The 27,584-nt window shown below is 34.2% G+C and overlaps 1 protein-coding gene and 1 long non-coding RNA gene across 6 annotated transcripts; one reads left to right on the top strand and one right to left on the bottom strand.

Annotated features, from left to right (window-relative positions):
• Positions 1-1,122: 1,122 nt before the first annotated feature.
• LOC146903707 (callose synthase 3-like) lies at positions 1,123-22,327 on the bottom strand. Of its 4 annotated transcripts, XR_015017998.1 has the most exons (44): positions 22,227-22,280; positions 21,895-22,110; positions 21,703-21,803; positions 20,055-20,179; positions 19,879-19,972; positions 19,616-19,726; positions 19,402-19,518; positions 19,134-19,226; positions 18,122-18,213; positions 17,823-17,949; positions 16,546-16,683; positions 16,344-16,420; positions 16,171-16,264; positions 14,365-14,487; positions 14,138-14,255; positions 12,980-13,314; positions 12,808-12,860; positions 12,653-12,713; positions 12,122-12,203; positions 11,991-12,040; positions 11,827-11,913; positions 9,400-9,537; positions 9,210-9,304; positions 9,023-9,107; positions 8,775-8,935; positions 8,410-8,533; positions 8,215-8,318; positions 7,990-8,128; positions 7,756-7,907; positions 7,128-7,237; positions 6,896-7,027; positions 6,639-6,707; positions 6,323-6,509; positions 6,058-6,208; positions 4,811-4,930; positions 4,608-4,726; positions 4,447-4,530; positions 4,113-4,225; positions 3,796-4,025; positions 2,745-3,545; positions 2,605-2,655; positions 2,233-2,418; positions 1,348-1,649; positions 1,123-1,181 (listed from the first exon to the last, which is right to left on the bottom strand). XR_015017998.1 is itself a non-coding variant. In XM_085724222.1 (43 exons), the coding sequence occupies exons 2-43, from the start codon at positions 22,091-22,093 to the stop codon at positions 1,401-1,403; spliced, it is 5,877 nt and encodes a 1,958-aa protein (XP_085580348.1). In that variant the 5' UTR covers positions 22,094-22,110; positions 22,227-22,327; the 3' UTR covers positions 1,268-1,400. The 4 variants fall into 4 exon arrangements, 2 of the variants coding, with proteins under 2 accessions (XP_085580348.1, XP_085580347.1); XR_015017997.1 differs by lacking the exon at positions 22,227-22,280 and having other exon boundaries at positions 21,895-22,167; XM_085724222.1 differs by lacking the exon at positions 1,123-1,181 and having other exon boundaries at positions 1,268-1,649; positions 22,227-22,327.
• Positions 22,328-24,605: 2,278 nt separating this feature from the next.
• LOC146903708 (uncharacterized) lies at positions 24,606-27,304 on the top strand. Of its 2 annotated transcripts, none has more exons than XR_015019480.1 (2): positions 24,606-26,750; positions 27,134-27,304. It is a non-coding gene; the product is annotated as an uncharacterized LOC146903708 (long non-coding RNA). The 2 variants fall into 2 exon arrangements; XR_015019481.1 differs by having other exon boundaries at positions 24,606-25,187.
• The last annotated feature ends 280 nt before the right edge of the window (positions 27,305-27,584 follow it).

A 27,584-nucleotide genomic window follows, 5' to 3' on the forward strand; every position in this document is an offset into this window, starting at 1 on the left:
CATCGGATACAATCTGAAGTGTTAATTCTACATTAGGTTTTGCATCAGTATGCATCTCAAAATATGTTTAATGTAATGGTACAATAATTTTGAGGAGAACGTGAGTCCAACCAGAATTAGCATATATAATAAAATATGTACGAATGTGAATATAGGTGACTAGGTCATATTTGATAAAAAAAAGATAAAATAATCTCTTACTAAAATGTTTTATATCATCAATGTAACTCGCCATCGATTGCTTGTCTTATCATTAGAAGATGACAATTGTTACAGATGGAATAGAGTACTGAGTGTTTATCCTTTTTTTGACTGGATCCAAGATTCTTATTATATCTTTTAAATTAAAAAAATAAAATAAAACCATCTTGAACTTTTATTCGACAGGCTATTTTATAACTCTTAATCGCATTCATTTAATAAATGGTGTATTGTTTGCTTAAAAACATAAAACACTGTACCAAAATAAAAAAAAAACTACAGTAGCACTGGTTAAATATACAATAACAGCTTGATTGAGAACCAATTTAAAAATATGAATCATGTTACACATGGGTGTGTGTGTATTAATTGCTTGAGCTATCTAAATTCAGATTACTGTTTTGTAGGATCACTGAGACAGTTTACACTGCACCCCTTCACCCTGAGACTTGCTTGAAATCAGTTTGATAGTTGTCATAGCTTGTTTTTTAGTACACGAGTATGAATAGTGCATACATAAGTTTTCTCCTTCTAGTTATCATTCCCACACTAGTGTGAAATTTAGTTATGAACGTAACCAGTAAAAAAGGAAGAACTTTTCAATCCCATGTATTCATTATAAATGTCATTCATATTACGACAAGATGCACATACAAAAATGTATTGAATTATTACTAGCACGAGCAAAAGTAGGAATCAAACTAACTTATAGGGATAAAAAAAAATGTAACATCAAAAGAATCTGAACACTCGACTAAATTTTAGTCCTCACCGCTTAATACTTATATTTTGGAAAACAATCTCCATAGCTACCTCCGCACTTCGAATGAATTTGAATTTTGATGAGCTCACATTATTTCGGGCAAGCAAGTTAATGAATCGATGCAAATAATGATGGCTCTTGTAACATAAGGATGAACATGAAGGTTAAAGGATCTCCAAATCCCTTTAATTAAAATGTGTATTGATATGGCAAGGTACTACATCATATTAAGAATTAAAAGTTCAGAACATTGCAAAGATATTAGTATGAGATAATCAAGGAACAGAAAAAGATTAAGCCAAATTTTTAAATTAAAGCAAATTTCATTAATAATCAAACGCTGAAGCCTAGAATTAGTCACATTCATAATTACAGCTACTTACAAATTGCAACAAAGGATGTCAGCCTCTTAATAATGAAGCCTTTTGTAGTCAAACTATTCTTTGCTGCGAGAAGCGCGCTCCTTCCTCTGTCCTCCAAGAATACGAGAAATTTGCAAACCTCTGCTGAACGCTTGGTTGAACAGCATTCGGGTTTGAAATTCTGAAACAAAAGGAAACCAAGCCAGAAAGGCAACAGGAGTGAACAGAAGCAAACCCATGACTATCTCATAACCACGAGCAAGAGTTTTCACAGATCCCCAAAATCCAGCACGACGTACTATAGGCTTTAATGCTTGCGCAATCTGAAGGAAAAAAAAAGTAGCAACAATGACAATGACAAAGAAAAACCGACACCACTACTAAATCAAAAGCTGTGAAGATAATGCAATTATCCAATAGATGTGCCCCACTATACTAGATAAGGAATATTGCTAACATCACAAGGCAAATCACAAAACCACTTTATAAAAATATGGGTTTAATAACAATGCACTAACGACGTCTCATCCAATTATATTTTCCTATCATGTCACTTTGTAACATTATTTTCTAAAATATCTGAACGTATAATAAAAAATTAAGATATGATTGGATGTCAGTTTTTATACTGCCTATACACAGTAATTAACTTCATAATAAAATTATACACAAATATTTTCATAATTTGATATGTAAGCGACACTTTCTAAAGTAAAGCTTATGTGTTTTTATGTCTAACATTTTCCCAATAGAAGAAATATATGAATATAATCCACCAATAGGGTTTTGTCTTTCCAAATGTTCACAAATATATAAAAATAAAATGAAAATAATTGAGCAATATACCAACCCCCCTCTGAAATGATGTTCATAGATTATGTAGGAAAAAGTGCAAAGAGACTTTACCTGTAAAATTCCCCAACCAGTTGGCATGAAGGCGAGAATGCAAACAATAATGTCTTGCGGTGTCATATGTGGAAGGGCGATTAAAATGACAAGAATCGCAACAAAAGTTACAAATATCATCCCCTTGATTAATCGGAAGACAAGTTGAAAATTTGCACTGAATTTACGCCTCCCAACAGATACAGTCTGACAACCAGAAAATAATTTTTTTTTTGTTAAACCAAAAGAAACTTAGTATTTACATTTCTTATGCAAGAGATGAACAAGGCCATCTGTATTTCAATAAGAACATAATGTGCAGACTAGGGAGGCATGCATGTACAAAATTATAGCACAACCCTAAAAGTTAGGAGGCACCAAGCAACTACTAACCTTCATCACAAATAATATTACAAAGATCACCAGCCACGAAATGCCATACACCTGTTAGCCAAGGAAAGCTTTCCATTATTCCATTCAACCAACAAATATATGGGTGGGTAAAAAGGAAGACAACATAGATCAAGACTTACCAAAAAACTTTTTGAGCCCTTCTTTGTAATATTCAAGTGATATACAAGACCATATTGGTAGATAAAAAATCGCAGTGACAACAATATCTCCACTATGATTCCCCGGATTCCTGAATACTGTAGATGATCTTGTTCTTCTTCCCACCAAGATTCCCAACTTTTTTCAGGCGGTACACCTATACCTCCTCGGTTACTAATCCATTTATTCCAATCAGTCCAATCATCAACAATTTTTTGCCATTCAAACCCAGAGGGGTTGAACAAGAAGGGAGCAAACAGCCAGGTTCCCACCATGAACCACATTGATACGGTAATCAATATATATGCAACAGCACTTCTGTATGAATGACTAAAAATTTCGTATACAACAAGTAATACCATGAGCTCAATACCCTTGACAAAGTGACTTCGCGAATAAAGTCTATAATTATCAGCAAACTTGGCATGGAAAACCACAAATCCTCTACCCGTGGGTCTATATTTTGCACCTCCATGAAGCAGTGTCCTTCCAAAATAGTGAGTCTTGGTCCCTAGGGAAAACGTGAAGAATACAGGAGCAAGCTGCAACTGCATCAGTATAAATTCACTAAGTGCAGTTCGGAAGCCCCTTTCCAAGCCAATTTCCATCAGCATGGGCAAGGCCATTAAAAACCCAATTTGAACGAATGACTGAGAAGCAAGAGCCACTTGAAGAGGCTTATTGTCTCGAATGGCTTTTTGTGCACTCAACCCTTCTTCAAGGCCACTGAGAACAAGATAGAGGCGACCATAGAGAAATATGTATACAGTGAGAACAGTTATCTGCACAAAATTGATGTGGAAGAGAGAGATTCAGAAGTCGAAGATATAAAACATATATGACCAGAGTCTGTAGCTCACATGGTACCTCCCATGGACTTCAGGATCAGGGGAAGCAGTCAGCTAGGGGGTAAAATTCCCCACCTGCCATTTCCCATTCCCCCATAAATCCAACTAGTAGACCTTATAGTTAAAAATAAGAAAAGAAAACATAAATTTTATGCAAGTAAAAGTTAACTCTGGGGATACATACAAGAGTGCTGAAATAAAATCCAACTGTAGTAAAATAACAGGACAGCATTCTGAAGAAGTCAAAACGGTGCCCAAGCCGGTACACGTCTCGACTTAGTGTCTGCTCTCCATTTCCATTAGCTATTTTTGCTTCAAACATCGAAATTTGGTTGAGACCAACATCTCTTCCCTTCCCAACTTGTATGTACTCATGATGAGTAACACTTCCTTCACGGAGTGTAGAGTTGAAGCCTGAAAATAACAGAAAAATTCCAATAAATATACAATCAAATACAAATAAAATAAAATAAAATAAAGAGGAATTAGACTATATTGTACCAGCAAAAATATCTTCACTTAGATTGATAACCTTGGAAGCTTTACTGACACCCCCTCTTGTCAGGTGAAAAAGCCTATCAAAGACATCAGGATGCCCATAGTGGAAACGAACCCTGCATAAGCAGAAAAATGGGAAGATCATACTTCAATTATTTATATCAAGATCCATCAACAAAATTCTAAGTTCTAAACAATTTAATATTCATTCTCAATATATTTTGAAGAACTCTCTGCAGATCAGTAGTTCTCTGACGTTTGAAAGCCATAGGTTTATTACAAATCCAATTTTGTCCATATTATTCTGCACATGGAAAGAAGAACCAGTAGAACTTACCTCAGGGGATTAGCCAACAATCTCTGACCAATTGTCACAAAACTTGTCTCTTGATTTGACATAAACCATGCAAGGGAAGAAACACTAAAACCACAGCAAGACAATAGTAAGAAACATAGAAAATATGACTAATAATCAGAAAGAAATTGATATGAATCTACCTTCCAGTAAATATATGCTCTCTTAGTCCAAGAATACTTGGGAACCTCACACCATCATGCTTCTTAAGAAATTCTTGCAACAGATTTCTCATTTTCAAAGCTTCTTCCATGTAGTTATCCTATAAAAGATTTAACTTAGAGTATATTACATGATAAGACTTTACAATGATAAGCTCCTCTCATATCACCAATCACCATCATACCTGGTTCATATCTATTGTTTGCAAACCTTCTCCACGTGTGAAAATTATGGCGTGATTTTGATTTTCGGGCTTACCCTCACCTAAAATCGCTGGACCAGGAAGCTTTATTTTATATATGACCTGATCAAGCAAATAAAATAGAGTATATTACGATGAAGAAGAAAAATGGCATTGCGGGTAACTGTTCATATCAAGAATTGCATTTAGTACTATAAAAATAGCATAAATCATTTTTCCCTGTCTTGAATTAAATAAACGAACATTGCTTCTTAATAATATTGGTGCTTCAATTTTATTTAAAAGTAAAAAAAAGGGCAACCCGGTGCACTAGAGCTCCCGCTATTTAAAAGTAAAAAAAAGGGCAACCCGGTGCACTAGAGCTCCCGCATATGCAGGGTCCGGGAAGGGGTCCCACCATTTGGTGTATTGTACGCAGCCTTACCCTGTTTTACACAAGAGGCTGTTTCCAGGACTTGAACCCGTGACCTTTCAGTCACATGACAACAACTTTACCAGTTGCGCCAAGGTTACCCCTCTTCAATTTTATTTAAAAATAAATAAATAAAATCAAAACAAAGCAGATTGAAGTTGTATGAATTAACTAAAACAGTCGGTGTTTCTCCAAAGAAAAGTTTATCTATGTTTAAATTAAAGAAAAGATTATCAACTTTTAAGTACCTAAGAAGTTAATTCATTCATAAAACGCTTAAGGAGAGGAGTCTTATTGTTTAAATTAAAGAAAAGTTTATCAATTTTTAATTATCTAAGAAGTTAATTCATTGATAAACGATTAAGGAGAGGAGTCCTATTGTTAATTCTTGTGATACTTAAATTGAGAACACTTCAATAATAACAGGCTGTGCAGGGTATGTATCTATGCTCCAGTTTGAGATGATGGAGTAAGAATGAGAGCATGAATTAAGAATATTTTTGTTCAGCTGAAAATTAGTTGATAAATAATATAAATGAAAATAGAGTATTTATATGCAGACACAACAAGCCCGATCAAATGAGGATTTCGTTCAAGGGTAGTTGAACGGAGCTGTATCTTTGATACAAAGAGACTGGTAAACCATTAATTGATCCATTTGTTACATATATTTCCTTGCTCTGGAGGATTTCCTACTGCTCATCTAGTCGAAATTGCCCTACTTATCTTCTAAGAAAATTTATTATCCAATCAAAACAACATTACCAGTAGCAAAAGAAAGTGAAATAGCATGCCTCAATAGTCAAAATCCAAATACCTGGTCCAGATTCTGCTCAGGCTCTGAAGAACTACTGGATTTCGGCATAGCCTTCACTAAGCAAGAGTAGTAAACCTTGTTGATCTTTTTCTTACTGTTTTTGATAGGTTCCTCCACCTCATCAATATAGGCAACCCTAAGTGAAGGGTATCTGCCAAATGAAAATATACAAGGCCATTATTATAATAGACAAAAACAATATTTTACAATATACAAAACAGATATAGTAAACACCAAGTCTAAAACTACTCAGTTCAATGCCTACCTAGTCATAAGCCTCAATATGTCCTGTGCCCGGGGAGAACCAGATCGCTTGTCAATGCCATATTGTTGGCATGATACAACATATGTGAATTTCATATCAGCTACCGCTTGGCACTGTGTCCATAATGACCTTTCCCCCCGCGAGTTATCATCTGAGTTTTCCATGGCTTTGTAGCCTTCCATCAAATCTGGCCATTCATAACGGTTAAGCAAAAAAAACCTTCAAGCTGTATGTTAAATTTAATAGTACATTGATAACGAAGGTAATGAAGCTAAAGAAATGCCATTCAATGATTCCTAAGAGAAGGAACAGTCACCTTCATCTTTGGCCATATCAAGGAAAGCCTGAAGCTCCAAAGCTTTTCTATAATACATCATACCCCTTACTGCACCAATAGTTATTAATGCAATAATAAGCTATATTATGGACTTCGAGGCTAGAATATAACTATCTGAAGTAAATAATAAATTTAAAATCACTTGATTATAAGCATGCACTTGTGTGTGTGTGTGTGTGTGTGTGTGTGTGTGTGTCCGCAAGTGTGTAGTGGGGAGGGAGGGAGAGAGAGAGAACCAGTTCTTGTCAAAGTCTGCCCTCTATATGATGCCCATAGACGAAGCTCTTCTTCTAACTCTTCAGATTCAATTCCTTTAAGTTCCTCCTCGCTAGAACACTTCACTCGCTCAAGAAAGTTGTTCCACTCATCTGTGCATCAATAACCAAAATGGAAATAATAAACGCTTTACATTTCTCATCTCACGAAGTTTTACATTTATGCAGCAGAGGTTTGGGGTTAATGATGAACCTGGAAATATCTTTTGCAAATAAAACAGAATCGAAACACCATCTTCATTTGGCGAATCCAGATCATGCAATGAGAAGAGAACCTCTTCTGTGTAGTATGGTGTTAAAACCCTACAAACAAAATCCACAATAACTAAAAAATATTAACAAAGATGTATACGAACTTATAACAAATAACAAATACCAACTCTCGGTGCATCAAAATACTACTATTTTTTATGGGTTACCACCATCTCAAGCTGAAAACTAAAATAGAAGTCTGCAGTTTTAAGTTAGACACGTCCATGGGTAACAGCTAATATTCTTCATTGACAATCCCCCAAGAAAATATCTAATTGTTGAGAACATTCTAGAAAACTAAATTAGACATTCAAGTGTAGCATGCCTTTCACAATGGTAAAATAGACCATTAAATTTATCGACTATAACTTGCTATCTTCACAGAATTCGCTTAAATGCCAAAACTGAAGAACTAATAATGCATGCTGTGAAAGACTGACAAAAATTTAATGCTTTTAATCTGTAATCAACGAGAATATTAGGGAAAGGAACTTGCACAACGCGTTCACCGATTCATAAATTTCAACAGGAAAACAAGGCATATGATTAGGGACTAAGAGATAGCTTACGAAAATGAAAGCATGTTGCGAACTTTTGGTGCCACAGGCATGTCCATAAACAGTGAATTTGAGAAGAAAGAAATACGCCTTCTTGCTTCTAAGTTAGAAGGTACATCCATGGCAGATTCTTTTGTTGTCAGTAGCAAGTAAAGTCGTTTAATCTTCCCAAAACAAATTGAAAATAAGTCAATAAAAATGCTTCACTAATTAAACTTAAAGCAAAATAGTTCAATAGTAACAAACCTTCTCTGTCCAAGCTGCTGTGACTGGTTCAATTGGAAAGCTGATTGCCCCTTCAGATGCAAATAGCTGGTGATGTGGCTCAGGCTCAAGGGGAAACATCCCCTCGTGTCCAACACCACCATGACTTGAATCTATCATACTATTTAAAAAAAATATGATTCAACCATGATCAGGAGAGGAAGGAAGAATATGCAGTGGAAACATAAGGATTTACATATGCACAACCTGAATATTTGTTCCTCGTCCATCATTATATCTCTTGTCACAACTTCCAGCATGTCCTGGAATAGAATTACAACCTGATCCCTATCTTTCTGATTATTATCCAACTGCATAAATTCCAATAATTGGGTAAGACTTTAAACCCCTCTGAAGAGAAACAAAATGCACTCTCAATTGCATAAAAGAGTTCAATATTACCAAATATTTGATTAGCTGAACAAACTGTCCATAGAGACTAGGAAGAGCACTCATTTTGAATTCCTTTATTAGTGTGCCTGCCTCTATATGACTGTCTACTTCACGGAACATGGACTCTATAAATCTGAAATAAAATATACAAACAAATTTAAAAAATGAATTAGGTAAAGAAGAATCTTTCAAAAGTCAGTTTGAACCTATATCATTGAATGCGAAAAAGCTAGCTGCAATATTTCATCAAGAAGCCCGAAGTCCCTTAACATTTGGAGCTATATAGGAATACTACACTAAACTGACACACAGTATATAAACAAGTTACAATTCCTTCTATAAAGAACTAAATCAAACAGATTCAAGCAACTTACGGTTTCTCCCGCTCTCCTCGAACCAAGTGCATAATAATGCTCTTAAATGAAGCATAGCACTCACGGACAGCACAAGACATGTAGTTGTCAGCCTCAATTCTTTTTGTCAGCTCTCGATCCTTTCCATTACTGTCCTTTGCCATATCTAATGCAATTGGGATCTAAAGTGTGTATACCACAGACAGAATTACTAAATGATTCAATAGAAACGGTGATAGCAAAGTTTCATAGAGAAGTATAAAACAAACCTTGCTAGCAAGTAGAAAGGGGGGCCATTGAATAAGGTCCAACTGAGTATCAGCCCAATAAGGTACAAGTAAAAGGTCCATTTCCCTGAAAAGTATAACAGCCTTACACACTAGCTTACAAAAGAACACAGTTCCACCGAGAGAGAAAGAGCGGATCATAAACCAGAAACATTATCCCCCACATTACCTATCACTAATAAGATCTTCCTCTCTGAAACTAGTAATTATTTGGTTCCACAATTGAGCAAACCTTGCAGCTTTCTTCCCTTTGTTAGAAGGGATCTGCATCAATCAGTCAAAGTAATGTAATCCACAAAGTAAAGATGCTTAAATTTTAGATTACTAGCTCAAGTAATGATAAAAGTGAAACAGTTAACCTCAGTAAATCTGCGAGATAAAGTAGCTTTTAATCCCTTTTTCCTTGGCTCATCTGTTGATTCCTCGGGAATCAAACTTGCATTGAAGGCACCAGGCAATGATTGAAACCGAGACCTAAGCATTCCTAGTGTACGTATCTGCAACCATGACAACCAGTGAAGACCAAAACTAACTTAGATAAGCGAAATAGATATTTTATGAGGATTTAGATTTAAATGGTCTACCTCTACTATTAAATATGAATTATGATAGAATATTGCTATGTATTTAGTTGTTTGTTCTACGTAACTGACCCCTACAAGTGGACAAAGGCTTTGACCATTGTTAAGGTGAAGGGATATTTTACTCGCAAGTCATAGTTCAATGCAGTGAAGTCTAAAACTATTCCATGGTTAGATATTCAAAAGTTGTTAAGCAAAAATAGAAATGTCCAATCTCATAATAAGGGGTCTAATGAATCAAAGGCCGGCTACACGTTAGTTAAAAATCTTATTTAGGCCACTTAAGGATCCGTTTATTTTGAGACATACATAATAGGTCTACAAAGAGATATTCTTTAGGAAATTTCAAACAGAGTTCAGAATAATACAGTGAAATATACAGAATGTATCATTTCACTATTTCTTTGGACATAGAATTAGAAATCTGATTATATAGATATATATATATACCTATTAAGAGTCGCACATTGATGAGATATGACTTGATAATGTGTTTTTAAGTGGTTGGAATTCCTCACCGGTTTTGTAAGGGTTGAGTTTAGATCAAACCCAGAGTCTAAGACTATCCAGAGAGCTAATCAGCTCCCAGATAAAACAATTGATCATGCACCTTTCATACCTAATGCCATAATTTCCCTTTTAATCCAACCCTAATACGGGAATCTAAACAAACTCCCAGGCTGCATTAAGCTAAAGTGAAGTATGTGATAACAAAGGTATGCAACACAAGATCTCATGTGCGAAAAAGATTGGCATAAGAGGTACCAATCTTAGAAACCCTAATAGTAAAAAAATAAACTTATTTAAGCGGATACCCAAGCGTGAGAAAATCGAACATAAAATATGACAACACAACCGCCAAGGAAAAAGATATCAACAAAGACTAAACCATTTAGTTCTAAAATTAGAAATTATAATAAACAAATCCTAATCCCACCATTTAAAATCCAAGTTATAATTTAATTCAGAAAAAGTAAGGCAATATCTAATTATAAATTAATGCAATAAGAAGTATTTCTTCTCGTACTGTAATTTGGCCCATAACAAATCGAACATAGAAGCAATCAAACAATATGCAACAACTTCAGATGTGGCAAAATATAACTAGCCATAAGGAAATCTCATTGATTGGTTCAATTTTAAGACAACATAAGGACATTTTAATAAACAGAAACCAGACAAAGGAAAAATGAACCGATGAACTATAACAAGAAAGCATTTCTAAGTAACTACCCAGCATGCGCATTTTGGCCAATAGAAATGTATGACAATGTAGATCAAACAGAACATAAGCCCAGGTCAGTTAATGCAGTATTATCATACTAATAAATGTGTAATGACGGAATGCTATGATAACACATGTTTCCAGCAGCAGAACTAATTTAAATCGGAATATCTATCAACACAAACTCAAGATTCCACCAGATTGGGCCTAAATACAAAACATTTGGAGATGCACATAAACCACTCGACAAACATCTTGATTGCAACACTAAAAAAGGGCCCTAAATAAACCTTAGGAGAAAAACTCAACCACATTTACGTCTTTTGACATATATGTAAAATGTAAACTGTTGAAATTTGGGGACTAACTCATCCTTACAAAACCGGCTTGTAAGGTGAGGAGTGCCTCCTCTTTATAAACTTTGATCAAGCTTCCAATCTAACCGATGTGGGACTAAATCCACCCCCTCAAAGACAAGCCACATAAGACAACTTGGGGAAGATCACATCGCAATTTTAAGGTGGAATTACCAAGCCACCCCCTCGCATTCAGGGCGGGATTTCCAACGCACCTGAGGTGGAATTACCAACCCACCCCCTCACATTCGGGGCGGGATTTCCAACATAAAGGGCAACCCGGTGCACTAGAGCTCCCGCATATGCAGGGTCCGGGAAGGGGTCCCACCATTTGGTGTATTGTACGCAGCCTTACCCTGTTTTACACAAGAGGCTGTTTCCAGGACTTAAACCCGTGACCTTTCAGTCACATGACAACAACTTTACCAGTTGCGCCAAGGTTTCCCCCTTCCCAACATAAACCCAGAAAAATATTTAGTTATAGACGGCAGACCAGAAATAATTGGTTATGCACAGAAATCTATTATACCAATAACACATTCAAAGTATATCCAAGGAAATAAAACCAAAGATCCAAAACATATTACTATACAAGTTCATCATAGCAGTGGACAATTTAATTACCTCCCCCAGGCGACGGAATGCACCATAAATCCCACCAAATAATGTTGAGAATATTGCATACCAAATTTGGGTATCCATAAAGTATACCTACAATGGAGGAGCTAAGTGATTATGCCACAGATACTAAAAGTTAGAGGTGAATCAGATACATCAAAAAACCATACCAGAATAATTGGAGCCCAAAGAACAACTACAACACCAATATTGTTCCTAGCTGCAGAGCAAAAAAACCAATTTTAAAATATTTTCTGAGAAAATGAAGTAATGTGAGAATCTGAACATTCAAGCTTATTACCATGGGGAAAGAATTCATGCCACTGGAAAGTTGATATTTTTACTCTCATAATAGCCTTTGTAGGTCCAACCAGAGGTTTTATCTATAGGAAGAATGACAAAAAAAAAAAAAAAATAGTTAAACAAACAAGTGAGAAAAATTGTTAAGAGAAGATTAAGAGACAGTGGAGAGCATGAGATCCCCTCCCAAAACAAGTAGAGCATGCATGCAAACGAACACATTCATTCATGCACACAAGGAATAAGAACAACTCCATTTATTACTCCAGAGCACGTTACTAAACTCCGGTCAAACTTAACACAATAGTTCTCACAATGCAAAATTATACTCAGGAAGGCTATGTTGTAACAATGCGATAAACGGTTTTTATAGCCATGTCCCAAAAAAATAAAAATGTCGAATATATTCATAACCAAAATTATGTGGAATTGTAGAAGGGAATATAAACAAGAAACCGACAAGCACAGACATGTGCAAGAAATGAAAAACTATACAGAATTTCAGAATGAATGAAAAGTGAAAATGCATCACCTCTATATAATAACTGAAAGCCAACTTTGTAAATAAAAGGAGGACCCAAAACACCGTGTACCTAACAAAATAAACAATGACAAGTTAAATATTAGACACCGTGGAATATTGTACCATATACCGGAAAGAGAAAATTTTCATCTTCATGTTCTTACTTGAAAAGGGAAAATGTACTCTCATGCATTCCCCTACCAACATAGAGGCGAGGCTGGCAGTCACAAGGCACCATAAACACCAAGTTAGAATTTAAACATCTAAGTTGTTACCGCAAAAAAAGTTGTAAGTGTACAAAAATAATAAGGGGAAAAAGGCTGAACTGTTGTGTACCTGCGACCACCACATCATTAGCATCACAATCCTATAGTTCGACCTCTCAAGATAGCGCCGAATGAAGGGGAACATAAAGAATATTGCAGCAAGCAAATTTGGTGACAGGTAAACAACAACAGCCACGATAAACAATGATGGCGCACTTGAATTGCTACCAAACCAACTTTTTATGGTTTCAGCAAACCCAGGAGGATTGTCCCAAGTATATGCATACGTAACTGACAGAAGAATCACCCATGCTGCAGCTGAAATAACTTTTAGAATATATCTTAATTTGACATACAGCGACATACTCCGCCGTGCTTTCCAACTTAGAATTACACCAAGAACAGCTGCTCAATGAGAAGGAAAATATCAACATGAGTATCCTCCACATTATGAACTAACAAAGTACTCTATTTTATAAAATATAAGTTTCCGGGAGGTGGGGGAGGAAATACATATTAACAAACTCATAATTTTCATATTTAAATCAAACTACATCTTAGGGATATATATTAAATAACTGATAACTTGAATATAGCACCTTCAATTTATATTAACAACCCCAAGTTGTTACATAAACTGAATACTCCATTTATAATCAGGAAGTTATATAGAAGCATAGTATACAACTGACAAGGATCTCTGGTACACTAAGCTTGCTCTCATTGTTGACATTTTTTACCTCCAAATTTTTAGTCCCATGCAACATGGTCTTACAGTTCTAAAATTAAATTCTCCCTTTCGCATGAGTGGTACATAGTTATCACATAAAACCCTCTAGGCTCTCCTCCATTTCACCCACCCAGCTTGAATCTGATGTTTACATCTCTCACTATTTATCCGCCATTTTGTACAATGGACTCAAGATATTTAAATTGTGACTTGTGGTATAGTGGGTGAAAGTTGTCTTCTAGCAATGAACCGAAATGACAGCTAAATAGTTATAACTGGAAAAAGGTTACTAATTTAGTTGTATTCCAGCAGTTACAACTTAAGTAAATGCAACAAATGTGAAAGTGGGGCAAAATACCAATAATAGGTTACAATTTTACAGATCACACAATTTACTTAATGCATATAGGATAAGACATGATCTCAGAGTAACAAGGTAAGCTGCAATCTCATAATAAATATCAAATATATGTGCGAATAAAGTTCGGTATTGTCTACCTTGACCAAATTTCAATATAGCTGCTGTAATAAATACACTCAACACCTTCTTGAAGACATCCCCATGAAAGATCACAGTTGGATCCCCAGATCCGTTCCAAGCAATAATAATCATGGCCTAAAAACAAATACGCAATTCTGAAATATATTTTATTTGGCAAAGTATTAAAAGGAAAAAAAATATTCACATGGAAGAAGTGAAACAAAATGCAAAAACGAGTTAATACCTGCAAACACAGAATGAAAAAACTCCACATGCGATCAAAACTTCTGAAAAGATGCCAAAATGACCTTATCTCAACAAAATTCACTTTCCCGAACCATCCATCTCGGTTAGGTGGCTTGTCATCCTATGCATTTAAGTTACAACAAGGCTTTTAGACTGAGTGGCATATACATGCTTATAAACATTTCACATTGATCATAACTAAACGCAGAAGATTTTATCCTTGATTCAAGCCAAAATTCCAGCATAGAGCATAGGAATATCTAGATTTTGTGTTTCAGAAAGAAAAAAGGACACATCTACAAATAACCATAATCTTTGTCCAAACAACAGCATACAACGAGCATCTTTTCCATCATTATTATATGCCATTGTTCAATTATGCATTAATGTCTATTTGTTTACATTTTTTCTCTTATGATGCCTGAGTATCATATACAATCGCAAAAAGAAAAATAATCTTATGAGTGAGGATAGGGGCAAAAAATGCATTCACCAAGAGGGATTATAAAACAATATGGTCATTGAAATATAAATTTCAACTATATGCTACATCATCCTCTGATGTGATCAATGGACTTCACAAGGGTTATGTTATGTGTGATTTAAATTGATCCTTCTATACACATTTTATATACCATAAATATGTATGGCAAAACGAAAGAGAGATAAGTTGAATATTGATGCACTCAAACATCCCATTGATAAAAAGTTGAGGAACCAAATTAGGACCTGTTTGGATAAACAGCTTATTTGCAGCTTATATCACAAGAATTTATGTATAAGCTTTGCATAAGCTATTTTTATAGCAAAAGATAAAATAATGTTCAATTGTTTTTGTATATGCTATAAGTTGTTTCCGTAAGCTATATTGGAGAACTTATGAAAATAAGTTGAAAAAGGCTTTAGAAAACTGTCATAAGTTGTTTTCATAAGTTCTCCCGAACAGTCTCACAAAGCTTATGCCAGTAGACAAGCTCAAATAAGCCAATCCAAACAGGTCCTTAGCCAAATATGAATCATTCAAGGACCAAAATGATAGCTTCACTTAGTCCATTGAATGTAAAAAGGTAGGGTTTCACCCCAAAAGCTCAAGTCCTTTAAAGATCTTAAGTCTTGTATGTCTACTGATTAATCAAACACCGTAAACAGATATAGCACCTCATTCAGTACAATCTACCCAAATATGGCAAACTCTTTTAGTTAGAAACAAAAAGCACAATTATCATATGATTAAATTGCAAAAATGAAAAGGAAAAAAAAAAAAACAATCTGAAGACTCAAAAGCAGCCAAGAGATAGTAGAAGCCCCACAGCCCGTTACAACACAGGAAATTGTTATCCAACCGGGCTCAGGAGCATAATTGACAACTGATTATTTACATAAATTGGGCTGTCTTTGTTCACTATTGCAACTTCAATTTTGTGTTCTGATTAGTTGGTTTTGTAGTTTTTTCCATCCATTTTCATTCTACTGGAGCAGGCCTTACTCTCCTTTTTATATCTACCTGCTCTACTAATGAGCTTTCCTTTCACACTCAAAAGTATAACTAGATAATAACTTAAATAAAATTCCAAACTTATATAAAAGTCCACCGGGAGCTGTACGCACACAACTTGAACCTTGCAGCATTCACAAAATTTAAGATGGTCATGAAAGAGGTGAATCCCCACCCCAAAAAACAAATGTAATTTCTCATTTTAATACTCATGAGGAAAAAAGAAAAATTGTTTTCAACTTGAGGAAAAAATAAAAAATTGTATTCAATGTATGGAGAGAAAATAAGAGATCAATAATCAATACTTACATTCGATTTGTCAAAAACCACCCGCTCAGATGGCAGGCAAAAGAAATCGGCATCAGCACGCATCGGCCAACCTAACCGAAAACAGTCAGCAGACCTACAATTATGTTATTAGAATTAACTTCTAGACTAACATTGAAAACGTATGGGAAACAAATTAGAACTATAAATTGTACCAGAAATATTCATTCAAATCATCATAGTTCCGCCATTGTGAATGCTTTGACCTTCCCCTTTTGCTTTTTTTAGCTTCCTTTTGAGCAAAAAATTTAACAAATTACTTTCACATTCATTACGATAAGCATTAACTTTGACTGGATGTAACAGCCACAAAAAAGAAAGGAAGAAAATAAAACTATAAAAAAGTAGGAGAAAAACCTCTGCAATCACGTTATAGATTGGAGTCACTACTTTCCTTAAGAAAGCCTCATCTTCACCTCCATACGCTGGCTTGATATTCTCACCGGTCATTGGACTGACATTACCCGCAAGCATACCATACAATTCAAAAGCCATCTATTATCACGATGAAAAATCTCAATGGGTGTCAATATCCAACAAAAGAAATTAGTTACTACCATCAAAATATTCATTTGACGCAAACATATAAATGTTTATAAATAAAAAGAGATGAGAGCAACTGCCAAAACCATTGTGAGAAAACGTGTACATGCACATTGCCAACCCAATTGCCATGCACACGATTATGAAATGAAGATATAACAAAGATACAAAACAACAATTAAAAGAAACATTGTATCTTTTTAAGTTCCTATGCATCCAAACTATAATGTCAGTAACTCGCACGGTAGAGAGATGGCGATGCTCTTAATATTGAACCAGCTCAGATTTAAACATCAATCAGGTACAAAAACAAGCTCTCGTTTTAAAAACCTTGTCCTTATAAAAGCATATATTTGCGTGTTTATCAAATACACGACGACCACACTTAATGGTAGAATCTCCTCAAAATGGTTCTAGAACACACTTTGTATTCCTTCTTGTTTCTCACAAATATTTTCCTTTTAAAATTTAAAATACTTTTTTTGCAGAAAAGAACTATTGGACAATGTTTGAGAGTGAAATTAGGTAGGAATAATAAAGCCGTTTGGTAAGGACATTAAAATGTTACGTATTGTTGAAATTTGGGGTTTAACTCATCCTTACAAAACTGGTTTATAAGGTGAGGAGTGCCTCCTCTTCATAAACTCTTCTCAAGAGTCCTACCTATGCGATGTGGGACTAAATCCACCCCCTCAAAGCCAACACAATGAAGGTGTTGGAAGCTGCAATGAAGGCAACCGAAATGCCGCAATTAGGCTGCTAGGGCGAGCCGCAATGAAGGCGGAATTTCCAGTGAAGGGGAATAAGAGGATTGAAGGAAACGGGAGTAAGGAGAATTAAAGAATTACCTAAGCAAAAGAGGCAAAGAAATGGCACCAAAATAAATGTTAGTTTTGTCGTAGGTAAAAATTGTGGGTAAGCAAGCTAATGTATGTGCAAACCCACAAAATAAGTAAGGATGTTTAACCAGGTATATGCACAGAATGCGGGGAAAACGTCCATAAAAATCCAAGTATTGGAGCAAACAGAGTTGACACTAGCATTTCTGAGAAATATAAACAAAATAGATTGGTTGAAGTGACGAAGCATACATGGTGATATATATAACAAAGGCATTCTGGCATGAATCTTAGGTTGGCGGCTTCACCCCATATTAGAAGATATAGACCCATATATAGTAGTTTGCGTTGCTGCACTTCTTGCTGTATGGTAGGTAACCTGCAGTGTGCATCCACTAGACATGTTACAAAGAAAACTCAAAAACACATGTTTCTTGACAAAGCCCAAATATGAAAGTTAAAAAATGCTACAAATAAGCCGTGTTGTCATGTAGACTTAAACAAACAACTCTACGTCAGCAATTCAACATTAGGAAAACAGAAAAACTCACCAAAGGCTACTTTTCCGATCCAAATATTTGCACCATTTTTTGTAGTTCTTGAACAGTTTCTTCATCACTTCTGTGAGAGCACACTCGTCCAACTAATCAAACAAATATACTAGTTACAGGCAGATCTGATCCAAATTGGTGCATGTATATTGTGTTAATGAAAACTGAAAGAAAATTATTACGTGTTGTTCGTTTATTTTATGTATTCACTTTCATTTAATATGTTTTCACTGCTAATTATAAAAATGCCACCTTGATTTCACTATGTTTCTTGTTTTCAAGAACTTGCATAAGAATTAATAAACGAATTGTAGCTCCTACGATTTCCTTCGCAATATCATGGAAAAAGTAAGCAGCATGACAAACAAGGTGAAAATTTTCAATTATAAACAAAGACATATCAATAAAAAAATGAAAACAAAAAAACAAACTAAATACCGCCCAAGTTCTTAAGCAAACGGTTCCCAAATGAAGATAAATTCTCAACAAAGATTCAGAATGGGATGCAGTGAATACATAAAGCGCAGATCTTTTGAGCTACATAAAATTGAAAAAGGCAGACATTTACAGTATCAAGAAAGAAATAGTTTGCAGCACAGCATTGGGCATCCTACCTTCAACACTACAACTTTAAAGCATGAGTACTAGAAGCCTCCCCCACCCAGCATGTAGGTAAGGTTTAAAGAAAAATCAACTTTTTGTATTGAATGAAACATGGCAAATGGAATCAGACTCTGAGATTAAACTGTAAACAAAATATTAAAACCCTCATATGATCCACATAGTATTGTAACAGTAGAAACGGTGGAGTATATTAAGAGAAGCAAATTCTACATAATAGCTTCTAGTTCTACCATAGGAAAATAGGATCTATCAACCAAACACACTCTTCATTCTTCGTTTGTATTTTTGACTTTTTTTTTACATTTTCTTTGTAGAAAGGTTAAATAAATAAATTGAAGCTTTCTACAGACTTTAAAATTGAAAAATGTACTTGAAATCAAAAACTGACCTTGGGCTGCTGATCGGGCTTTGGAAATTGTCTTATGTGAACATTAGCAAGTAATAAGATCAAATGCTCTCTCTGATTTGCAACATTGTGCTTCTGAATTATGTGCAAGAAAAAATATTAAAACCAAGAGGTGAAACAAATCCAATTCAATTAATTAGTGGTGAAGTAATTTTTCCAAAAAAAATTAAGATTATTCAAATAAACAAGTACCCTTGCAGTTCCTGATTTTTCTTGTTTACATATAAGAAAATGAAGATTTTTTGTTTACCTGAAATCCAAACATCGACCCAAGCCAATCCAAAATGTCTTCGTCTTTTTTTTTCTTGTAGTCATTAGGCCACGGAAGCCCCCTAGTGTTTCGAAGAGCATATACAGCTGCTTGGATCTATATAAAAACGTTATGAAGAAGTATTTTCATTGAAAATCAGATTGGGACAGAAGTACAAATGTATGAAATTAAAGATTAAAGATAAAGATTGTGCCTCGGGAAATTTCATTATCGCTTGATTTGCACTATCGGGGTCAAGAGGAAGAATATTGAAAGGAACTAAGATCTCCGTCTTCTCGGCAACTTTATCTTGTGTCTCCAAAATCTATTACAATGGCAACGCAAATCAATCAATAGTACAACAGCCAGTATACAGCCAACAAGCTGTTAAATATGGATAAACAATATAGGTTCAAAAAAAGGGAACACCAATAACAAAAAAAGAAAAAACTAATCTTCGGAGCCATAGAAAATAACCTCACGATCAACTTCCATAGATTGGGTCATGTTAACGGCCTTCAAAACCTCAAAAAGAACGTTAGCAGTCTGATATGCCTTGGTAAGTTGTGCGCTGAAAGAAGAGAAGAACTATCATCACTCATCATACAATTGCCAGTGAACATATCAAACTAAAAATTATCTAGGGAACCAACCGGTCAGCTTTATCAGCAGCATTTTGCAAAGCTTGGATATATTTTTTGTAGTAATGCTGATAAAAACTCTGCATCTCACGAGCATCACTCTTCTTTACCCTTCCCTTCAAAGTTGGATCATTTTCCTGGCAATTATGGAACAAAAAATAAAATACACAAACTTAGCATGAAATTATTTAAATTACTTTCAAGAACCATGCCCGTCAAATGTAATTAAACGCCGCCATACTACTGATTCTATAAAGCATCGCATCTTACTAGAGGCAACTTGAACTATCTATATTCCATATTCCAGCAAGGAGCATGCACTATATGTTCAAGAGTAGAACATTGCACCTTGAGCATGAGCAAGACGTAAGTGAACACGCTTGTGAACTTGTTCAATGATCATAATACATTGCATCTTAGAAAATATCAAGGCTTTGTTTGCGAGTTTGGAAGGGAAGGGAAGGGAGGGGAGGGCTTTGGAAAAAAGGAAGGAACAAGTGGAAGAAATAGAACAGTTTGGGAGGGGTTAATTTTTCTTCATAATACAAAACCCCCCTAATTTGGGGGAGCTCAAAAATTGTATTGGAAGAGGATTTTGAAGGGTTTTGGAGGGTTAATATGAATTCTTCAAGGATTTATCTATCTAAGACAACTAAAAATGGTAAATTTTTATTGAAAGCAACAATTATTTATTACAAAATTAAGTTTTTAATATAGAGTGCACAAGTTCCAAGATAAACAAACTACTTTTGACTTTTTAAACTATGCAAGTTTGCACATGATAGAAAAACCCATTCTTCAAACTTAATCTATGTTGTTATAATATTTTTAAAATTAAAAATATATTAATCATAAACATTAATTTATCATTCTCTAAAACAATACTATTTTAAAAAATGTAAAAAAAATCTCAATTTTTCCCTATATTTCACATCCCCCAAAGCCCTCCAAACTCTCGAACAAAGCCTAAGGATGACGATTGATGTTCAGTTTCAATTTTCAATTAGGACCTGTTTGGATTGGTTCATTTGAGCTTATCTACAAGGTTTTTGAGACTATTTGGGAGAACTTATGAAAGAAAACAGCTTATTTTCATAAACGAAAACAGATTATATGAAAACAATTTAACTTTTTACATTATCATTTGGTATAGAAATAGGTTATACATAGGCACTTATCATTATAAGCGCTTGTGCTATAAACTGCAAATATGTTGTTTATCCAAATAGGCCTTAGTACATTTCAATTTTCATAGTTACATAATTTGTGAAATGTGAGGGAGCACAATACTCACACACAACACAAGCATGAATCATTAAACGACAAATTGTGCAATGTAGATCAAGTTACATGTCTTCAACACAATGTTTCAGTAGCAGATCGCAAAAAATAGCGGTTTGTTCAAATTTTGCTACAAACAATGCTATATCACAATCATAGCCACATAGGGACAATATTTTGCACTAAATAGACTTGAAGCGCCGACACTGCTGATCGAAGGTGTGTCATGTCTCCGACAAGTGTCTGGTGTCGGCATGTCAGTGTCATTTTCTTACATTACTACCGGTTTTTGCATGTCAGTGTCCGGTGCAATTGCTTGATTCAATACAGGGAAAGCAAATATAGAAGCAAAATTAGAATGTGATTACTCATGACTCACTCTTTCAAGTCGTTGAAGAAGAGCAGTTTTGAATTGACGAACACCACGACCACTAGAAGTAGGATCCAACCTATGAGCTTTCTCAAAAGCATAAAATCGACCTATTCAAAACAACAACAACAACAAAATGAACATCACAGCATACATAACATTGCAACAAGTTGAATTGAGAGAAAAAGCACTTAGTATTACATAAATAAGCAACTCTAGGATGAGTCTTCTCAACTTCATTAGCAACACGAAGAATGGGAGCAATTTCAACAAGAGAAGAAGGAACAACTTCACTGTCGAAAATTGATTCTCCAAGATTCCCAGCGGTTTGAGTACGTACGAGCCGCCGTGGAGGTGGTTCCGACGGCGTCGGTCCCCGTGAAGAGGATGAGGAGGACATTGGAGAATGTAGAAACCCTAGCAGAGAGAGTAGTAGCGTGTAAACAAATAAAGAAAAGAAAGAACTGAAAAAGTGAGTGATAGCGAGTACTTCGAAGCTAAGGAAAGGAGAAAGAGAGTGATGACTCACTCACTCGGTAACTCAGTTACTATTGTCGGTTTACGACACCAGTCCGGTCACAATTCAAACACAAGTTTTTCTTTTCTTTTCTTTTCTTTTCTTTTCTTTTTTCCCTTATAATATAAAATAAACAATTTAGAGAAGGTGTGTTTTTCTAAAAATTCATGATTGATTTTTTTGTTGTCAATTTTAATCTGTAAAAAAAATAATTATAAATTATTTAAAGAAATATAAGATACTCTTTCAAAAAATTGAAATATATGATACAAATTTATTTCTAAATCTTTAAATTTGATTGAAATTTAAATTTTATATTACTTTGATCAAATTTGTTATAGAAATAGATCCCCTTAAAATTTTCTTAATAAAAAATCTATTAAATAAATATGGAAGTACGACTTACGCAATCTAGTAGTTTTTTTTTTTTGGACAAATAGTAGTCTTTTTTTATACTATAGTGTATGTATACATTAACATTTTTTTTTTCGACAGAAATACATTAACATTTATAAATAAATAAAAATGTGTTTGAAAATATTTGCATAAGAAATACTATGTTTAGATTAGATGTATTTAAGATACATTTAATGGCCCACACATACACTTTATTTTGGGATGTTCGGTTCGGTGGGGTTGAAATGAAAGGGACAATATTTAACGCCCATACCAAACTCGTATCATGCTTCACAGCTATGCTTTTTCACTTTTATTACATTTATTTACGGTGTTTATTTTGTTACGGCTAATCTATACATTTACTAATTCATGAGCTTGTTTTTTTTTTTTTTTTTTATAAAGATTTGTCCTAAAAAATAAGGATATGAATGAAGTATATAAGTTAAAACGTACAAAGATTCTGGAATAGTAATATAGTATTTTAATGGATCAATGATCTAACTTATATTCTTCGGTGGGTGAAATATTCTATCACATGATCTCACTACTTTATTAAAGATATTTTAATAGATCTTTCACACACAAAAATAAATTAAATATCTTACGTAGATCATTTTTTTTTTGAAGGAATCTTACGTAGATCATATTGCTTTTTTATGCGGCGGAAAGTCCGACTCTCGGTTGGTTTTTTCTTCTCACAATAAATGAAATAAATAAATCCTGTATAAATTCAATTCGTTTGAATTGTATAACAGGGTTAAAATCAGATCCCCTCAAAAACAAATAGGGATAAACAAACCAAATATAAGTTGTTTTTTATAATCCATTGTTTAAATGTGTGATATGTTGATCATCATCATCTCAGTGGATTGTTGGATATTTTGTTTTATTACGGTGTTTGTTTGATTCATATTAAAATATATATTTCAATATAAATTCAATCAAAGATTTATGGTTTGACGTTTGATTCGAAGGAATGGATATTTCACTCATTTTGATTTTTTTCACATATTTTTTATTAAGAGTCAATATGTTATTAATTAATTGATAGATTAGTTTTCCACCTTTAGAATTCTGAACTCGCACCTCCAATACCTTAACACTTAGCTTAAACCAGGTGTCGTGTGTTTGTTCACAAATTCATCGTTTTCACCCAATTTGTTTATTAGTCCTTCATTTTTTGTCACCTCATTCTAATTGTGTCCTCTCACTCTTATCTCATGCCTCTACTTCGCCACTATAAATTAGAGCTTTGGTGGTGTACACTATTTTTTTTCCTCCCACTTTTATCTCACATCTCTGCTCACAACCATACACCCATACATTGTGAAATCATATGAAGTTCAATTCACGATTGCAAATGAGTCATTAAAATGTTTTTTCTATCATCAATTGTTCTGTATTATCAAGAAAATAAAAATTTCTATCATTATGTCATCAAGTCTTTGTATTAGGAGGATATTAGTTTTTTTAGCTATTTGGTAAAACTTCTAGCATTTTAACATCATACCCTTATGTATTATGTTTATTTATGGCATAATTTTTTAGCAACCTATTAAATTATTTTTTTCAAGGTGTTCTCCTGTCATGGATTTGGGCAAATTGCGTTGTCGAAGACTCTAAAATTATCATGAGATCGTGTTTTTCAATCAGTTGTTGAACATAATATACATTTCAAGTTTGATGGTGAATAGAAAAAATTCTGCATTTGACGTAAAGTTAGTGCAGGGACACTAATACATTTGGGTGTACCTGCTGCTAGAAATAATCATGTCATCTACGTCTCAATAAGTGGGACTCAAATTTTTTAGATATTAATGTTTGAGATGTGTATCCATTTGTTTTTGTTTTTTCTTCTTCTTCTTTTCTTATATATGTAGTTTTGGATCAATTTGAGTGTAATGGAAATAATACAATATTTTTATTATTATGTAATAAAATTGATATTCTTTTATCTCATTATGTGATTCTTCGAGCTTTGTTTTTTCATACACTACAAAAAATCGCGTCCATTGCGGCGGTTTTATTATGGCGGTTTTTAAAACCGCCACTAAAAACGGTACATTGCGGCAGTTTTATGAGCTGCCACTATTCACGGTTAATTGCGGCGGTTTGAACCGCCAGTATTAACAACATCTTATTCGTGTAATATTATGGCATTTTGACCCGCCGATATTCACATTTTACTTATCCTCTTTTCCCCCTCTTTTTTTGGAAAAATCCCTCCAATTTTTCTTCATTAATTCTTTATCCTTTTATTACTTTTCTTTATACCTTTTTGTATTTCTTTTATTCTTATTTTTCCAAAACTCTTTCCTTCTGCTCCACAGATCTAGATATCAAACCCTTCTATACTATTTGTCTGCATCTCAAACCGTCGTACCCATTAATCGAACCACTTTTCCAGATCGAGCCCATTCCTTCTCAAACCCATTTTTCGGATCGAACTCATTAATCGACTGCAAACCCATCTATAACCAACGAATCTATTTTGAAGGTTTTTCTTCCTCTTTGTCAAATCTTCTCAAACACTCGATCTGGATAATCTATTTTGAAGGAGTTTTGCTTTTGTTGTCAGGTATTGCTGAAACCCTAGATTAATTTTTCACTAATAGCTAAATTTAACTAAATCTTTGTTTTTGAAGTTAAATTCAGGTTCTTGAAGAGACACATCATCGCTGCTTAAATATTTGGATCTTTGTTCTTTTCGATTTTTTGTTGGTGATTTATTCCCTCTCTCTTTCTGGGTTTTTTTTTGTTTGTTTTGGATTTGGAGAAAAAAATTGAAATTGATACTGATCTGGGTATTTTTTTTCTTTATTCTAGATTTGTTATCTCTTAAATAATAAAAAAAAAACGAGTTTCTCCATTTGTCTGTTTCTAACCGTATGTGCTGTCAGAGTTAGTTTGGATTGAAGCATGTTTTGAAGTTTTCAGTTGAAAAAATCGTTAGGTTTATGCAATATTAGATAAATGGGTTTTAATGAAATTATCATGTGAGATTAATGGGTAGTTACAGCCTACAAGGTTATAATGTTGTTGTGTGTTGCTGCTTTACATCTAATTGGAGATTAATCGTCAAAAAAAAAATTGTAGTTACAGCCTACAAGGTTATAATGTTGTTGTGTGTTGCTGCTTTACATCTAATTGACATGTATTTACTAGTTTGAACAAGGTGTACTTAAATAGACCCACTTGAGCTGAATATAGAACCAAACACAACATATAATTTTCTGGGTTCTCTCACAACTCATGTTACTTGGTGATATTTGTATTGATTTTGGCACTGATATATTTCAGAATGGTTTTTGTGAATGCTACATATTATGTTTCCTGTCCCCTTTCAGTTACTGATTTCGAATGCATCCTGCCTGATGATTATCTAATAGAACCTGTTCATACTGTTTTTACAAGGATTCTTTTGCTTCCTATTATGTTGAAACTTATTGTTTTTTCTTTTCACGTTTACACAAATGAATGTAGAAAAGTTGATTTATATGGTTGGTTTTGTTCGAATTGACCACAAGAAATGAAAGATTATTGGCAAGTTTTTCCTAGCCCTTTATGTTTTAATTGTCAAAGTAGTTAATGTTGTTTTTATATGATCTGTAATTGATTTTGCTTAGTTCAGTGAACACTGCAGATCTCTGAAATTGTTAGCTTTAGTGTTTGGATTTTGATTTTTTGTTCTGTTTGTATCAGTTATATTCTCCTGTGATGACTTTCTTGTCAGCTTGTAAATATATTAGCTCATGTTTTTACTAGTTAGCATTTATAACCACTAGTTTAGTGCTTTATTTTTCCTCACTTCATAGCTACTACTTTAGTTCATTCTATATTATACTTTTAATACTTTCCTTTATGCTCGTCCCATAGAAGTATAGAACTCCTTCAACTGTCAGCACCTCCAAAATTACCGTGAGAAATCACAGTGAAGACTGTGCAGTAGGCATGAAATGTGTTCCTGACACCTTTATGAATTCCCTATATTATTCTATACCTTTATAATTTCTATTTTTCCATCAACATTTTCACTTGTTTTTCTTGTGTTGAACTTATCTAGTAGATGACTATGTTTTATTATTTTGCCCATTGTTTCTAGGAGAGAGGGGGGGTCCATCAATTGGTAGTGATCGTTAAGGTATTGGTTATTTACCTCTTCTTGGAATTTGCTTTCTATTGGGTTTTGGATTTGCAATCTGAAGTGATTACAGTTAAAGTAATGTTTTGGCTATAACTAAAGTGATTATATTGTCATCATATTGATTATTTTAGAGTTTGTGTTCTATTTTGTTCCATACAACTTTAGTGTTTCTGTTCTATTAGTGTTGATGTTGTTTAGGTCAGCTGGTGCTAGAATTGATAACTTTATGTTCACCCCCCATTCATAGTACATCAATATTTTTTTTTTGGTTATACATTTTGAAGAATCAGCAGCTCTTAAAATATACTATGGTGATTGTACTAACTATGGTGACTAGTTTTAATGCTTAGTAGTTTTGTGATTGTCTCTTTAACTTGCAGGAGACTATTCCTTTATGAGGAATACAACTTTTTGCAAGAGGGGGAAGCAAGTATGAAGAGGTCGTTGGAAGTTCAACTATAGTGCATGTATACAATATAAATTCGGTTACAGATTTTCATTAGTTATGTAATATCACAATTTATGTATGAAAATAATTAATATTACTACTAGTAATTGTGTTATTTCGGTGCAATTTTCAGTTTTTTTTTTATTTAATGAAATGAACATTACGGCAGTTCAAACTGCCACTATGTGCTACTTTTTTCCTTTAAAAATCGTATATTACGGCAGTTCAAACTGCCACTAATTTCAATTTTTTTTGTTGAAATATTGTACATTACGGCGGCTGAAACCGCCGTTTTACTCGATAAATTAGCCGCCGTTATCACCATCGCGTATTATGGCAGTTCGCATGGCGGTTTGCACTAAACTGCCATTTTAAACTTTGTG

Source organism: Medicago sativa, chromosome 7 (assembly GCF_051527215.1).
Source record: "Medicago sativa cultivar Bolivia chromosome 7, Bolivia_mono, whole genome shotgun sequence".
NCBI lineage: Eukaryota > Viridiplantae > Streptophyta > Magnoliopsida > Fabales > Fabaceae > Medicago > Medicago sativa.